Here is a 17,979-nt window from a genome sequence, read left to right as displayed (position 1 = left end):
AGGCTATTTTTTTTTCTTTTTTTTTTTTTTTTTTTAAAACGTAGCCTTCAAAAAGCTGGATCAATTTTGGATAGTTGTGTCCATGAGTTTTAGAGTTTTTATTGCAACCACAATTTGTTATAGCCTACATGAGCATTTTAGTTAAGAGTAGTGCTGCGCAATACTATAGATTTGGATTATAGATCAATGATTCCAAGTAAATACAGTTTCAGTATTGCAAATACTGATATTTTTAACCCATTAGGGGAGCTTACGTTAGGGAGAGCAGTTACATGGAATGTAAATGTATCTGTCTTTAATGCACTTTGGGTCAACTTTCTCTGTTTAAATCTCATACAGGCTATAAATCAAATAGACATGTTAGTCAACACAAAAAAGGTTCAAACATTTGTCATAGTAAAGTTTGAAGTATATATTTTCATTTAAAAAAATAACACAATTCAATGGGCTACATACTGATTTTAAAGGATAGAAAAAAAGTATTGCTCTTGATAGTATCGATCCAGTACTTTTTCAATTTTATTTATATAGCAAAAAATCACCACAGCAGTTGCCTCAGTGCATTTCATATCATAAGGTAAAGAAGCTAGAGCAACAAAGAGAAAACAAAGCATCAAAACATCAATCAGTCGAGAAGTAAAAGGAATGCTTTGCACAACACATTATAGCTGCAGTGATACATAGACAGCACATGATGAATATCCTCCTTTGAGTTGGAATGTTTACAATTACTGTTATTTATTCTACATAAAAACATCCAGAGAACTACATCAGAGTCCGTTTATTCAAATCAACTCCACAACAGAGGTGACGAGGACAATGTAAATGAGACCCACCAAGAAACAATAGAGCTCTGATTCAGAGGTGATGCTCTGTGATGACATGAGACCACAGAGCATCTCATGTCACCACATCATTATTCTTATAATCCAATCCCTGCTTCTGAGTGGGTGATTCTGAAGGACGCAGGTAATTTCCTTTAAAAAAAAAAAAAAAGAAGAGTTCAGACAGAGAGAGAAGTTAGTCATCAGCACATTGATTAATCAGTGAATGATTCAGTGTTACCTTCGGCTCTGTGTCGATACAAAGACACCATGAGGAGAGTGGAAATGAGGTATGGACAGATGACAAGCAGGTGGAGGACCACTCTGAACACACGGTGGAGGGAGAATGACTGAGGGGGCAGAGCTGAGGTAGGTGGTAAGGTTGTGGTTGTAAGTGTACCTGCAGAGAGAATCCCACCTGTTCAGGTGAATATGTGGATGAAATTAGAGGTGAAATCAGAGTGAAGCTCCTCACCTGTGACAGTGATCCAGCTGGATGGAGACTCTCCATGACCGCTGATGTCACACTTGTAGAGGCCTTCATCAGACCTGGAAACATGCTGGATGGTCATGTGACCTGTAGGCTGCTTCCTGATGAGGGAGCCATCTTTATAGAAAGCAGCTGGGAGGTTGGAGGGAGTGGTCTTTGTTTTACAGAGCAGAGTGACGTCATCTCCCTCCATCACAGGGAGGACAGGACTCTGCAGGATCACTGATCCACCTCAACACAGAGACAAACTACAGCATTTCATCCATTTACACACAGCTTCATCAACACTAACTCCACACACTCAGCTTACCAGTGACTGTCAGGTTAACCATGTTACTGATGGGACCCTCTCTGGACTCACACCAGTAAACTCCACTGTCCCACATGAAGATATAGGTGATGTTACAGGAAGAACCAGCACTTTCTCCCCACTCATCTCCACACTGAGTCCTCTGTTGTTTGCTTGTGTTTCTCCTCAGAGTCCATCCAGCAGAGCTGTCGTCCTCCTCACAGCTCAGAAGCACAAAGTCTCCTCTAAAGAACTGAGAGCTGCTGGGACTCACAGTCAGACGAGCTGTGAGGAAGTGGAGAGGAAACAGAATTATTTTAGTAATCAGACAGCTTTTAGAAACACTAAACTCCTCACATCAGCTGCCATTTCTGAGTAAAGGATGTTTAATAAAACAGACATTATTTCTTAAACTAGCTCATTATCAAAAAAAGGAAATATTGGTATGTTTAAAGGAAGTAGGAGATGAAAACCTTTGAACTGTGAGGAATAACATTCACTTCAATTAAATTCAGCTCTGTTTATACAGTACAGCGCCAAATCACAACAACAGTCACCTCAAGGAGCTTTATAGTGAAAAATATCCTCTCTTTCTACAATAATACGTACAGAGAAAAACATCATTTGTAACCTTCACTAAAGCTGTTTCTGTGCTGAGCTCTGAAACCTGACTGAAACTCTTCAAATAAACCATTCCTCTGCAGATGATCTGTTAGCTGTTTGACAACTACTCTTTCAAGGATTTTTGATATGAAAGGAAGGTTGGAGATTGGGCTATAATTAGCTAAGACTGCTGGGTCTAGAGATGCTTTTTGAGTAAAGGTTTAACTACAGCCAGCTTGAAGGCCTGTGGTACATAGCCGATCATTAGAGATAGGTTGATCATATTTAAGATTGAAGCATTAATTAATGGCAGGACTTCTTTGAGCAGTTTTGTAGGAATGGGGTCTAAAAGACACGTTGATGGCTTGGAGGAAGTAATTATTGAAGTTAACTCAGAAAGATCAATTGGAGAAAAAGAGTCTAACTTAACATCAATGGTATTAAGAGTAGCTGTAGTAGCATTACATCTGTGAGATATCACTGATGCGACTGAAGATGAGTCTGTCTGCAGCCAACTGCACCATGTTCTTAATAAATGTGTCCCACAGTCTCCTGGAGGAGTGAGTCAGGTTTACAGTGTGACAGAAGAAGGTTACTGACCTTGGTTTGTGGTGCAGCTCAGCAGTGAGACCAGAACTAAAGAGAAATTAAACTCAGGTTAGTTCAGAGTAGAGCTGTATGTGGGAGTATTTCTAATCCCACTATAATATTTATAGTGCAATGTTTGTGTTTAATCCTGCCCACACCCACAGACTCACTGATATTCATAATTGTCACGTGATGTTAGAGCTACTGTGACACGCCCACATTGAGGGCAAACCTTTCCTAACCCTGCCTTACAGACCAAATCACACCAATGCCTGCTTCTCCATAGCAACACATACTGTTAGTAATGACAATTATTTACATGACACTGGAAAAATACTCTGTTACCTTTACTGTCATACCAAGATATTAACACAGGGCTAGTGTAACCCAGTAGAGAAAACAGCTTTTTAAATTTTCTTTCTTTCGTCTTTTTACTTGTATAAATGCATTAGCACTCTTTTATTTTGAAAAACAAAATGTTGAAAGGAGGAAGCTATCTAACTTTATTTTCCTGTTTCACGGATCACATTGGGTAGTGGTTATTTAATTTGTAGGAAGCAGTATCAGTCCCGCCTTCCAAGCATCGGACCACCATCACACATGACCTAGGTCTTTCGCACGTGGAAGGTGGACGACACAGGCTACGGATGGACCGTGCTGAATTTTTAGTCGTTGTTGGCTCGTTTTTTTTTTGTTGGTGTTGATAAAGCAACTGAAGTTCTGGATCCTGGATGGATTCAACTGGATTCTCTCCAGATGGAGATGGCGAGCCTGTGCCGAGACTGAACTGAACTGTTGTTGAAGAACTCATTCTTCTGTCTCAAGAGAGGCATCAAAGTGGTAACACAAACCACAAAACCAAGAAAAGAAAGAACTGGAGGTAGACTAATAATAAATCCTGCCTCGACTAATAAGGAATCGTGACCTGACTAATGACCAAAAAGGACAAACTGAAATATTGAGCTTAATAGGACTGTTTTTGTTATGCTGGCTTATTATTATTGTTATTATGGAATTTGTGTTTTATCATTTTCTTTTCATTTCTGTACAAAATAATAACTATTGTCGCTTGTTTGCTTTCTCCAGCCATTTCATTTCACATTCTCCTCAGTTCCTGTTGTAATCATCCCAAACTTAGCAACTGGTCTGTACATTTGGCTGTTCTAAACCATTTAATGTGAGTCAGGGGTTGCATTTGCATGTGGTAGTTTGTTTAAGCTGGCTACATACAGCTTACAATAAACAATTTCTTGTTCTTCATTTCTTATACAGTGGTAATATTCGGCCATCTGGATTGAAACTCCACTTAGCTGTTTGTACTGTGAAAGCTTTCATCATTGCAAAAGTGTAAGTTGAGTGATTCTCTACAAGATACTCATAGATATCACCAAACTGCAGCACCGGGAGACTGAAATCAAGCTGCTGGAGGAGACTATGGATCATGAGTCCCAGAAATTTATAGTTTCTCTTCATATCTTTGTTTTTCCTCCATGAATCGGTGATCCAAGTAGTTTTTGCTCAGGACAGGCGAAAAAGAAAAACACTGCAGGACTGCTGACTGTCACAATGAAGTAATGTTTTGCACAAAAGCGTGGTGAGTCGGTCATGTGATTGAAAATGATGAATACTGTGTGATGAAATATGTTTATATGCATTGATTTGTGCTTTAAACTGAGGACAAACATGAGTCAGATGTGCAAACATCATATAATGAACAAGAGCCTCTTAAAAACAGAAGCAAACCCTGAGACACAGTTCAGAGAAATACTTGCTGAACACCACATTGTAATACAATGGTTCTTACGACCTGCTGTTTAATTTTAGCCTCCCACTTCCACCCACAGCAATCTTAAAACAGCCCACAGGATCCCCGTCCCAGCGCAGGGCTGCAGTTCAGAGTTTCACATTCAACAAGACAGCAGAGGCATGAAAACAGAGTGAACTTACAGAGCAGACACAGCAGAGACGTTTCCTCCATCCTGCTGCTCACTGATATCAGACCAACACTGATATCAATTCACTGTTTCTTCAAATGAAAACATTACTCTTCCTCTTCACCTTCTTCCTCCTTCTATTTGACTTGGTGTCAGCATTCTTGTTTCCCCAAAACTTTAGAAAAGCAGAACCTCTCTGCAATGAAAAGAGAACATGTTGGATTTACTTAATTCGATAGTAGACATTGGTTGCACACAGAGGTTTTTCACCTTAAACAACTGAGTTAAATCACACAGGTCATTTGGGCCTATCCCAAATGTGATAGAGCGAGAGCCGGGGCACACCCTGGACATGCCACCAGTCTATTGCAGGGCTAACGCTGAGAGAATATTTCCCAATTAACCTAACCCCAATAACTGCATGACTTTTAACTGTTGGAGGAAACTAGAGTACCCAGAGGGAACCCACTGCTAACTAGCTGGATTGCAGCCAATAAAGCTGATTTTGATTCCAAACACTCAGTGTTGTTTTACACACTCACTAATTGGCTGTGGCTGATAATAATTGGAGATTATGGATTTCTGAGTTTCATACAACAATAAAAGGGGTTTAATAGTTTACCTACTGACCTGCTGTGTAGTGAGTACAGAGTATATCTACTTTTATTAAACTTCGCAGAGTCACGGTCATCATCAGGCTCACATTGGCTTTGCAGCTCCTTGCCGGTTTTGCTTTGGTCAAGAGTTGTTCACAAACTAATAATCCACCACCAAAGAGAATCTGGAGTACATAAAACCACAAACAATGGCAAAAAAATCCTCCGCTTCCTCATCATTGTCACCTGCCACATTTTTTCACCACTCAAAGCTAAAGAACAACATGTCTCCGTTATTTAAACCACTTTTGTTTGGACTGAACTGAGCTGCAGAGAAGTCATTTAGCTATTTTGTCTCCAGAATTGCATCTCTACAGCTTTCTGTAGTGCCAGTTCAAGTTGGCCCTTAGCCTGAGACACCTCATTACCATCAAACACATCCAGCACTGTTTCACGCAATAAGACATGAAATAAACATAATGTTTTAAGAACAGATCAAAGTGAGTGAGATTAAAGCAACAAGGCAAGGATGAAATGGTTTTATGTAACTTAAGCCAGGTACTGTACTTGTTTCCACCAGCCTTGGAAAGCTGAGGGAAAACAGGTTGAGGGTTGAATAAAAGTATAGTTTTTGGTGTAGAAGGTTCTACATCAAAAGAGTTCACAGGATATAGAAGTGCTGGGCAGTTTATTAAGGATTGCTTCAGCTTCACTGAACAGGATTTGGAGACCTTTGTCACCTACTGTTTGCCGTGTAAAAGAGGAATCAGTGACCCTTAGCTTACTCCCCTCAAACATGGTATTTTACTGATGTCAACTATTTCCCCCTAGCCTCTTTCTTAGTACCAACAAGATTAGTTCCATTATCAGACCAGACAGGCCAGATACATTTTAAAGTATTTGCTTGCGTATGAACTTAAGTGGCATCTCATTCTTAATCCATATGGTTTAATATAATGTTGTCCCACTATTTTCAGCAATAACAGCTTCTGCACTTCTGTGTAGGATTTCCACAAGGTTTAGGAGTGCTAATGGGAATATTCGATCATGTTTCAGAAGTGTCATATCAGACACTGATGTTGGATGAGAAGGCCTGACTTACAGTCTGCACTCTAATGGATCCCAAAGATGTTCTGTTGGGTTGAGGTCAGGTCTCTGTGCTGGCCAGTCAAGTTCTTTCACTCCAAACTCATTAATCCACAATCATCCATGTCTTTATGGAACTTGCTTTTGTGCACTGTTAGAACAGGAAGAGGCCATAACCCCAAGCTGTTGCAGAAAAGTTGAGAGTTTGAAATATTAGAAAAATTATACCTCAAAGTGGCAGCATTGCATGAAAGAAGAGTCTGAGTCCACATTTCTTCTTCTTCTTTTTTTTTATTTTTTATATTTCCACAAACAATTTGGTCCACAAAGAGACTTCACCCTGTTTAAATCCTTACTAACTCTTTCATCTGTCGCCCAAGTTGACCTTTGACACCAGAGGGAGGAAACATTAGCACATTTCTGACATTTACAAAGAATTTTCTAAGTATGGTCCAAATGGTCCTGTGTGTAAAGATAGCAGGGACTTTTGAATTACATGACTTCTGTAAAAGACTTCAGTTGAAGTCATGTGACTTAAGAGAAACTGGTGATCTTTACACTTTATCTGTAGACCTGCCTCGTTCGCTCTGCTGCTGCTCTCTGAATAAACACCTGGCCACACAATCATCACAAATGTTATAAACAAGTTACAGTGAAGTTATGAAGAAAACGTTTAATATGATCATTTCAGAATCAGAATCAGAGAAACTTTATGAATCCCAAACTGTCAGCAGCAGAATACATACATACAGCAGACAGCAGAGCAATCGTGTAAAAAGAATTGTAGAAACAGAGATAAAAATATAAAAGGAAGGTCATATTAACAGTAATGTTAGTGGGATATTAACAGGCATTATAGCTGCACAGGTATGCAAATGTACGTTGTGGTGTACAAAAAGTGACGCTTTGCAGTGAGGTGTGTTTACTGTGGTTCAGGATGTGTGGGTCTGACCACGTGGTTGAATTAAATAGTCTGACAGCAGCAGGAAGGAACGGCCTCTGTTGAAACTGCTCCAAGGAGGTTGGAGTCATCGCCAGGTTTCTGTCACCAAGAATAAATGAAATAAAGTTCATGTGAGGTTAAAAGTTAAATTAAGACTAAAAGTTTTGATTGCAGCATTCTGAGGGTCTTGTGGGGATGTTACTGAGGTTGTGGGAATGTTCCTTGATAACTGGGTAACAGTTAAAATATCTGAAACAAAACTTTTTTTCACATGTTTCTGTTACACTGATTTTTTTTTTACCTTTTTCTTAACATGACAGAGTTGGTTAAATTTAGTGGCGGGATGAGAACAGGAAGTATGAAAGTTTCCTGAAAGAACAAAACTTTTACTTATTCTGATGCACAAAATCAACTGTTTTTAGTGAGAGGCAGCAGTTCTGACAGCTTTTTGCACTGTGGGTGCTGAAAGTCAGGGTTTTGTTAGCAGTCGACTGTCCTCAGTTTGTTTTCTCGCTCCTTTGTTTATTTTGGTTCTTTCAGTTTACTTTCTTGTTTAAAGACATGACTCACTGTGTGCACTAGCATTCATATAGATAGGCTGCTGCTGCAAGCCCCACAGCACGGTGGACTAAACCATTTTTTTTATCTGTAAGGGGTGAAATGGCATCACACCTAGTGTTATCACAGCTAGTTAGGAATCAAAGTTTAGTCACCTGACTGATTTATTCATGAAATTTAAATATGACACTAATTACTAAGAAACAAAAAAAAATGCAAACTAAAAAAAAAAATGTTTCAGGTTTGGACAGACCCCTCCCACCTCAGGGGCCCTGGGTAGTCCTACTCTTCCTCCACCGCTTCCACGCCCCTGCTTGCGTTGACACGATCACGGAAGACGCGGAAGACGCACGGATATTTAAACAACATTAAATGTTAATGTTTTTAATAAAGTACAACTCAGATAATCTCACGTCCAGGATCTATCGATAAGGAAGTTTAAAGTTTTTTTAAAGCTGAAGAAGGAAAAGTCCGAACACGGAAATGAGAGCTGGCAGGTCTGCGTGTCTCTGCTGGAGTTTACTGTCTGTCTGCGTCCTGCTGGTCTCTGCAGGTGAGACTCAAGCTGTTTTAAAGCAACATGAAGTATGAGAGTTCACTTTATATTACTCTGAAAAGTCCGTAATACTGAGCCTATAATATCTGTGTCATTAGTGTCTGTTTAACCTGTGCTGTGGAGATGAGACACGAAAACTCAGCACGCAACCCGATTGATTTGCAGTTATTCTGAAATACGCACGGCGGGGTGCTGGGCTCAGTTCCCAACAATTTCTTTTCACTAACACGACAAGGTCCGGAGAAATGATGTTGCTCTGCGCTGTCACTGAGGGAGGAGTTTAAGGTGTGCAGGAGGAGGTGGAGACTATATGGACTGCATGTTTACAAGTGATTCATGTATTTTAAAAAACAGCTTTTACTATAACCTGCATAAAACTAGACCCGTTTTGGATAATTAATTGCAAAAGTTATGCATTTTTACTACCACCAAAAGTTTACTTTGTTCCCCTTTTTTGGAACATTATGTTATAGCCTACAACAGGATTTTACCACAGAGTAATGCTGTGCAATACTACATGTTCTTGTATTCATCCAATATCAAGTAAATATAGTGTCAGTATAGCTTTTAAGTCATAAAGGCAGATTATGTTGGGGTGAGCAGTGTGTTGTGATTTATGGGCTCAGTCATCCTCAAATTGAAAATTCTGAACACATTTTCAATCTGATACCAATATCATCACTGTACTGATATTTGGATGGATCAGATCCAAGACCAGATAGCTCAATGCAGGTGAGCTGAGTTCTATCAGGGAGGGTACAGGGACATTTCCCGGTGGCCTTGGGATCATTTTTGCCAGCCATGGACTTCAGCTGTGCAGGAAAGCATTGACAGGGCTCTGACAATCCACACATGTGGTGTGGCTGTGTTAGGCTCACTTAAAGACTGTTTGCTGTTACCAATGCATTTGTAGTTGTAGGGGACTGTAACACTGTCATGAGAACTCCCTCTGTTCCATTTATCCACAGTGTTCCCACAGAGACGGAGACCTGCTGATCTTTGAAGGATTATGAAGAATCTCCAAACAGTTTAATAGTAAAACGGCACCGAAAACAAGAAAATAAACAATTTAGATTAAAAGATAGATCATAAAAGGACTTAAGGGGCTCATAAGATTATAAAGTTACCTGAGCTGCTGTGTGAAACACATGAAAATCCCACGCTGAGTGGTCTCTTAGCTCCTTACTCTGATTGGCTGCTATACTTTGATCCCATTAAACTCTCTGTTCTGAATTATTTCTTCTTTCAGACCGCAAAATCATCACAGCGGATAGTGGACAGACTGCCACTCTGCCGTGTCGAGGTCCAAACAGCGACATCATAGGTGTGGAGTGGAGCAGAGCTGACCTGAAGACACAATATGTCCTTTTGTACCGAGACGAGCAGCTCGATCCAACAAACCAGCATCCGAATTTTAAGGACCGGGTGGATCTGCAGGACAGACAGATGACGGATGGAGACGTGTCTCTGATTCTGAAGGATGTGAAGACTGAGGACACAGGAACATATGAGTGTCGTTTGTTAGATGGGAAGTCCATCAGCAGTATCTACCTGAGAGTTGTTGCTCCAGGTGAGTGAGTAGAGCTGAGTGTGTGTGTGATCAGAGGTGAAGCTGCTTCCTGGTTGTTGATGTTTGTTTCTAAAGATGTTGTTGATGAGACTTTGTAGAAAGCAGCTGGTCTGAGTGATGTGATCAGAGTGCAGTAGATAATGTCTGACAGCAGTTTGATTCTGTTCTGTTCTTCACTCATCACCTACCTGACAGCTGACACCTCACACCTGTTTCTCACCTGCAGGTCAGACAGGAGGACAGAGTGCAGATGGAGTGAACGAGGATGGATTTGTTGGACTGAGAGCTGGTCTGCCTCTTCCTGTGATGTTCATCATTGCTGGTGTATTTTTAATTTACCGAAAACATAAAAAACGCAGGCGTCACGGTTTGTACTATCATGTGTGAACTGAAACTCTTTGTTGCACTACATGAAGCAGGAAAACGGTGGAGCGGTTTACAGTGGAGATGTGGCCATTACTTTTATTTATTTTTTGCACAGAAGGACAACAGAGCAATGCTAAACTGCAGTATCCTGCTAACAGAACCTTGGCTCTTTGCAACCATTTGCACAGACAGCATGCTAATGCTAAGTAAGCCAATAACACAGAGTGTTGCTGAAACTGGGTGTATGCTGACCCCAGCCCAGCAGCCAGAGTCTGAACTTTGAACAGGTAACAAAGGCAGAGATGATCAGTCAGACTTGAAATTGGTGTTTCTACCTGTCCGTGTTTCTATAGTAGAGCAGCTGTGGTGATCACTTTGAAGTCATCTTTGCTTTGTGTTGAAACCTGAATAATAAAAGAAAGATCATATGTGTGTCCTCATTAGAACAGGGAGTTTTGTTGATGTGTGGGACTGGGTGTAATGACACCAAAGCTGGTTATAAGACACAAACACAAGAATCAAACTGAGCTGTTAGAGTTCATGACAGAAACTGAGTAATTTGTCATGTGATCACATGAAGTCAGATTATATCAAGTAATTAATCAAGTAATTAATAGACATGGAACTATTTTTTTCTTCTCTCCATTAAGTGTTTTCTCTTAAAGGTGAAGCTAGTTTTCCTCTCTATGAATTATAATGTAAAATGTCCTGTTTTTACAGTTTTGTAAACAAATCTTTATATTTTATAAGCTAATGCTAACAAAAACTGTTTCATTTGTGAATGTGAAGATATCCTGTAAGTTGTCAGATTAATGTAGCTATTACAGTAAAATGACTCTTTGCACAGATAAAGCTTTACCTCCATGTGTGAGTGATCGAAGCAGATGCTGTATAGACATGTTTGTATTCACTGAAAGTCACAAGAACGTCTCGTGTGATGTGCACATTTAAAAACAGGGTCTAAACGGTAAAGATGATTTGGTAGACAGAGGATGGAGGGTGGGTGGATGGATTGATGGATATTTCTTTTATACATCCAAATAAGAAAAAATGATTATAATTAAGGATTAAACTATATCACTGTACATTCATGCTACTGGAAGGATTCATTAAATAGGATAACATCAAGTGAAACGCTACATGTATAAAGGCTACCTTACACCACAAAGCCACGCTCTAAAAAGCTTTCACAGATTTAACACTGTCTGTGAAGCTGGAAATAAAGTTTCTATTTTTAGAGTATGTTTGGCACCATGTTGTGCAAGTACCGCAGGTGATGTTACTGGGTTGGTTGGCTAATAGACTTCTATTCATTTATGTTAGCTAACTAGTGACAGATCAGATTACTTAGTGTAAAGCGAGAAGCAGTAAAAGGGTGTTACTTTTGTGAACCACCAGTGTACCTGACTCAAACTGGCTCTCCTCCTCACTCTTAAAACAGGTGGATTTTCATGTTTCAGTTCAGCTAGCCGATGTTGAAGAATCACCTGCTGCTAAAGAGACAGAGAGTGAAAGTGGGCAGTATATCCTTGGTTTCTTAGTATTAAATAACTCATTGTTGCAGACTGGGACAGTACAAAATCATCCCCTTAGACTGATTTTTAGTTTTAGTTTCCATGTTTTCTGCTGAGTTATTGGTTCTGTCATTATTTAGCTAACATAAACTCAGGTATGTCTTATTAGTTGCAAGCAATCAGCCAACCCAGTGATGTCACGCTCTGTACTGACACAAGATGTTTTAAATCCAGCTCCACAGACAGTGTTACATCTCTGACAGTCCTTGAGAGCAGGGCTCCATGGTGTAAATTAACCTTTACACATGTAATGTTTCATGTCCACTTTAAATACAATGCAGGGATTTAGTGTAACACATGGCATACGTCCAAGTGAACACATTTACGTTAATTACTTACATAAAAGTCTTCTTAACTTACAAAGTTTTTCTATCAGGCTCTAAAGATGTCGTTATGTAAACTTTAACAGATTGACAGGTGACAGGATATGATGTATGCTGCTGTAGTGAAACTGGAATGGGGTTTAAAACTTGTGATTTTAACACAGATAATTTATGCACTTTTTAATTTTATGATGTTTAAGACTTTGAAAAAGTATTTTCATGAAGTCAGAGCTCCTATCTTGAGAGCACAGGGTTAGCTTAATGTGATCAGAGGCTGAGGAGGGGGAGAAGCTCCACTTTATCTTTGTGGTAAAACGTTTCACTGTGTTTAAAGACATGAATAAAAACTGTGTTAAATCAATGTTTGTGTGCTGACTGTGTTGTTTTCTAGTAGAAGGAAGTTTCAGGAGGAAAAGTTTTTAGAACTCAGAGAAGCTGTGCTGAGCTGTATGTTCCTTCCAGGCAGACGCAGATCAGTTAAGTAAAGACGGCTAATGCCCAGGAGTGCAGGGTGCTGTCCTCAGACATGTAGTTTTACTAACGCACAGACCTGATAAACGGAGAGAGTAAGGAGCGCTCTTCCAACAAAAGGTCAAAGGTCAGTAAATCTAACATAAAATCCAAAGCAAAGAATCACTCGTATATAGAAATGGTTATTAGTGATCAGACGTAAGTCTGAATCTGAATTTGGGACATGTGACTGTGAAAGGGTTTTAAAAAACTGCTAATTAATAACCAGACAATACAGACCAAAGAGAATTGAGGGAAACATTTACAGGCTGGATTAGAAAAAAATCAAACGATAATTAAACATCTTATTTGGTCTCTTATGACAGAAAAACGCTGAGCTCAGGCATTTAAAGAAGACATTAAGATTAGAGACATGTTGCCTCACACACCCACCACACATTGGTCTTTTTGTAGAAAGTATTTGTTATTAGTATCATGTAGTCCATCCCAAGCTTCTCATTGACTCTTGAAACAAAAGGCAGTAAACTCTTGCTGTGTCCTCTATACTAGACTACAGCTGTGTCCACCTGTAGTCTAAAGGGGAAAAGTCTTTCAGGTCACATCAGGGAAAGAGGCTATCCTAGATCATAGAATATTAAACAGATTCAAAGCCTAATCAGAATTCCTGATGGGCGTAAAGGAGTAGCTTCTTAAAGCAGCCAGCAGGTGGCAGCAGATCACCTCTTCAGTATCCTTAGAGAGCAATTTAGGATGTAAAATTGGATTCAGAATCCAGCATTTCTCCATGAGTCAGTGAAATAGAGACAAAGATGGTTAAAAACTACAACACAGAGCAGAGAAGTGAGTGCAGAAACAAAGAAAATAGAAGATTGTTTAACACAGACAGGCGACCAAGACAGAAACAGATGTGTAACTGCCCATATGGAAAAGAAATAGTAAAAACTTATAAAAGACTTGCATAAGATGTGGCCTACTTCATACAGTGAATCATATAAGGCTTATATGATTTACTCATGAAAGTGGCCACTTTCTCATTACTTTCATATATTGTTTTAGTAAGTATCCAAAACATACAAGTTTGATCTATATAATTTTTCAAGGGATCTTATATCTGTTTTCACTCTTGTATGCTTTTCATACAAGTTTCACACAAGACAGATACAAACAGATACAGGACCTGTGTCTGCTGCTCCACGATGTAATCGAACTTTCTAACTTATCTAACTTTCGCTCAGAGATGTTATTCTGAGTGGACTTCTCCTTGATGTAATCCAATGTATACTCAGAGGTCTTTGTTCAAACAGCAGGGACCAAACTAGGTGCAGAAACGCATTAATGAGGTGTGTCTGTAGGAAATGTACAGATATTTATTTTACCTCTCCAAAAGCTGATTCTGTTCATCTGGACGTAGCGTTTTGTGGGAGAAACGTTTCATCACTCATCCAAGTGACTTCTTCAGTCTCAGCTGACTGCAGGCTTCCCCAAATCTTATAAACAGTACATTTGCATAATGACTGAAACCAGTGTGGAGCAGGGAAATTATTTTACTGCTATTGGTAAATAATCATCATCATTACCATTGCATTAATAATATAATTTACAGTATTGATATTGCATTCGGAGGTTTAAACAGTGTGTGTGTCTTTCAGAAAGACTAAGTTGCAGGCTGACAGGAAGTTGCAGAGAGTTTGCAGAAGTGAAAGCAGAGTCTAAGTTATTCTGAGGAGCAGGTTAGACGAGGCTATTCAGGCTAATCAATTGTTTGACCAAGATCTTCTGGACCAATGGTTGTTTGTACTCTCCTTCCTCAATTATGTGAACCTTAACACCAGCCCACTGAGGAACAATGGGCTGGGAGGTCAGTTCCTTAATCTTAATTATGCAGATTCTCATGACCATTGATCAACAACCACTGACCAAAGCCCACTGATCAATGGCCATGAGTACCATTCACAGAGAGTTGGGGAATGGCTGCAATCACAGCATTGTAAGATGGCGAAAGATGTACCCTTAGGCCCCCTCCTCGATTCAGTGATGGTCTTTCCCTTTTCATGTAAATGGCCTCCTTGACTCCGCGCTCAAACCAGCGTTCCTCCCTGTCCAGGATGTGTACATCCTCATCCTTGAAAGAGTGTCCACTGGCCTGTAGGTGTAAACAGACTGCAGAGTCCTGGCCTGTAGAGGTAGCTCTTCTGTGTTGTGCCATCCGCTTTACCAGAGGTTGATGTATAAATCCTGGCAATCCTCCTGGTACTTAACAGCGTACACTATGTTACTCTGTTTGTGTCGGGGGACCCGATCCTTGGGGTGAACCAATTTTTGGCGCAGTGTATTTTGGGGTTTTAAAGCTACAGAGACGCGGTGTTTTGAAAAAATGCATCTCAACTGCTCCGATACTCCGGACAGATACGGGATCACTACAGATTTTCGCTTGTGCAGCGGTTGTCCTTCTCTCCTGGATTGGCTGGAGCTTTCTTTAGGCGCCTTCCCAGCTTTGACAAAAGTCCAGCTGGGATAACCACATTTACTCAGGACCTTCTTGATGTGCTGTTCTTCTGCCTCCCTGGCCGCTGTGTCTGTGGGGATGGTGTTCGCTCTGTGTTGTAGCATCCTGATGACACCCAATTTGTGCTCCAGTGGATGATGAGAGTCAAACCTTAGATACTGATCCGTATGCGTAGGTTTATGGTACACGTCAGCTTTTAGATGTCCCCCATTACTGATGGAAATCTCACAGTCTAAGAAGGCTAACCTGTCACTTTTCATATCCTCCCTGGTGAATTTGATGTGTCGATCCACCGAGTTAATGTGATCTGTGAATTGTGGTACGTCCTGAGATTTGATTTTCATCCAGGTGTCATCCACATACCTGAACCAATGGCTTGGTGGTGTTCCAGGGTAGGATAGCAAAGCCCTCTTTTCCACTTCTTCCATGTACAAATTGGCCACGATGGGTGAAACTGGGGAGCCCATGGCACACCCATGTTTCTGCCTGTAGAACTGGCCCTTGTATGTGACAGAGGTGGAATGAAGACACAGTTCCAAAAGCAAACACACTTGGTCGATGCTGAGAGTGGTCCTGCTGCTGAGGTTGGGGTCATCCTGTAATCTCTTACGGACTACCTCCAACGCTTCCGTGACTGGGATGCAAGTGAAGAGAGATGTAACGTCGTACGAGACCATGGTTTCATCTGCCTCCATAATGACATCGCTCACCTTCTCAACAAAACCCAGAGTGTTCTGAATGTGGTTTTCAGAGGTGCCCACCAGCGGGTTGAGGATCGAAGCCAAAAACTTGGAGATGTTATAGGTGATTGCACAAACATCACATTGGGAAGACAGGTCGGAAACAGAAATAAATGTAATGGTTTGTACAATAATTAGTGACAGAGCTGCAGTGGTGCACACAGTACATGACGGATCTTTTCCTCTGAGCAGGAATATTTACTGTTTATCTACAGAAAAAAATTTGAGAGATGAACATCAGAGTCCATTTATCCAAATAATCTCCACATCAGAGATGGAGAGGACAAAGTTAGTGAGACTCACAGAGACACAACAGAGCTCTGATTCAGAAGTGATACTCTGTAGTGACATCGGTGATGACATCATAATGATCATCCAGTCCCTGATCAGGCTGAGTGGGCAGGATTGAGACACGAATGTTATTTCCTGCAAAAATGTAAGAAGTGTTTCAGCTGTTAATTTATAGAGAATTCTGCATATTGATTAATCAGAGAACGATTCAAAGTGTTACCTTTAGTTCTCTGTCGACATAAAGACACGACAAGGAGAGTGGAGATAAAGTATGGACAGAACACCACCAGGTGGATAACTACAAGCTCAGCTGAAAATAAGTCAGGATGCAGAGTTGATGGAGTGGGAGGTGGTGTAGAGGTGGGTGGAGGTGTGGTTGTATGTTTACCTGCAGAGAGAATCCCACCTGTTCTGGTGAATATGTGGATGAAGTAAGAGGTGAAATCAGAGTGAAGCTCCTCACCTGTGACAGTGATCCAGCTGGATGGAGACTCTCCATGACCGATGATGTCACACTTGTAGAGGCCTTCATCAGACCTGGAAACATGCTGGATGGTCATGTGACCTGTAGGCTGCTTCCTGATGAGGGAGCCATCTTTATAGAAAGCAGCTGGGAGGTTGGAGGGAGTGGTCTCTGTTTTACAGAGCAGAGTGACGTCATCTCCCTCCATCACAGGGAGGACAGGACTCTGCAGGATCACTGATCCACCTCAACACAGAGACAAACTACAGCATTTCATCCATTTACACACAGCTTCATCAACACTAACTCCACACACTCAGCTTACCAGTGACTGTCAGGTTAACCATGTTACTGATGGGACCCTCTCTGGACTCACACCAGTAAACCCCACTGTCCAGTTTGAAGATGTAGCTAATATTACAGGATGAACCAGCACCTTCTCCCCAACCATCTCCACACTGAGTCCTCTGTTGTTTGCTTGTGTTTCTCCTCAGAGTCCATCCAGCAGAGCTGTCGTCCTCCTCACAGCTCAGAGACACAAAGTCTCCTTTAAAGAACTGAGAGCTGCTGGGACTCACAGTCAGACGAGCTGTGAGGAAGAAAACATATAGAACTACAGTGTCAGTGCAGTCTTATACAACCACTTAAGTCCTCATACCAGATGTCATTGTATGGTCAATAAACCAGTTGTTTCTTGCATTAGACTAATTGCCAACAAGCAATTTTTGGTGTGTTTGATCTAAATAAGACATGACAACATTTAGACTGTACAAGAGTAACTCTGACATGTTCTTAATAAATGTGTCCCACAGTCTCCTGAGAGAGTGAGTCAGGTTTACAGTGTGACAGAAGAAGGTTACTGACCTTGGTTTGTGGTGCAGCTCAGCAGTGAGATCAGAACTAAAGAGAAATTAAACTCAGGTTAGTTCAGAGTTTCACATTCAACAAGACAGCAGAGGCATGAAAAACACAGAGTGAACTTACAGAGCAGACACAGCAGAGACGTTTCCTCCATCCTGCTGCTCAATGACATCACACCAACACTGACATCAGTCATGTTACACTTAGTAAAACCCTCCTCTTCCTCTTTGTCTGTCTCTGGGTTTCAGACTTGTGGTTAGAAAAAACCTTGTGTGAAAAAGCTTTGTGTGTTTATTTCTCTGCTTCCTTGAAACCAAAGTTTTACACGTTTCAACTGAATATTGAAT

General features: G+C 40.7%; 2 protein-coding genes and 1 long non-coding RNA gene across 3 annotated transcripts; 1 reads left to right on the top strand and 2 right to left on the bottom strand.

Moving 5' to 3' along the window:
- LOC120736352 lies at nt 1-1,352 on the bottom strand. The gene is made up of 3 exons (XR_005696476.1): nt 1,300-1,352; nt 1,066-1,224; nt 1-977 (listed from the first exon to the last, which is right to left on the bottom strand). It is a non-coding gene; the product is annotated as an uncharacterized LOC120736352 (long non-coding RNA).
- Nucleotides 1,353-8,192: 6,840 nt separating this feature from the next.
- LOC120736343 (programmed cell death 1 ligand 1-like) lies at nt 8,193-12,661 on the top strand. Its single transcript, XM_040036393.1, has 3 exons — nt 8,193-8,464; nt 9,717-10,037; nt 10,264-12,661. The coding sequence occupies exons 1-3, from the start codon at nt 8,395-8,397 to the stop codon at nt 10,422-10,424; spliced, it is 552 nt and encodes a 183-aa protein (XP_039892327.1). The 5' UTR covers nt 8,193-8,394; the 3' UTR covers nt 10,425-12,661.
- A 3,259-nt stretch (nt 12,662-15,920) lies between these two features.
- On the bottom strand, nt 15,921-17,559 carry LOC120736369 (low affinity immunoglobulin gamma Fc region receptor II-like). The gene is made up of 5 exons (XM_040036413.1): nt 17,543-17,559; nt 17,097-17,323; nt 16,772-17,017; nt 16,529-16,696; nt 15,921-16,443 (listed from the first exon to the last, which is right to left on the bottom strand). Exons 1-5 carry the CDS (start codon nt 17,557-17,559, stop codon nt 16,343-16,345), a joined length of 759 nt encoding a protein of 252 aa, XP_039892347.1. The 3' UTR covers nt 15,921-16,342.
- Between the last annotated feature and the right edge of the window lie 420 nt (nt 17,560-17,979).

This window comes from Simochromis diagramma, unplaced genomic scaffold (genome assembly GCF_900408965.1).
Source record: "Simochromis diagramma unplaced genomic scaffold, fSimDia1.1 OVJJ01000703.1, whole genome shotgun sequence".
Lineage (NCBI taxonomy): Eukaryota > Metazoa > Chordata > Actinopteri > Cichliformes > Cichlidae > Simochromis > Simochromis diagramma.
The sequence above is the reverse complement of the archived record's forward strand: the minus strand, read 5'-3'. Positions and strand labels throughout refer to the sequence as shown.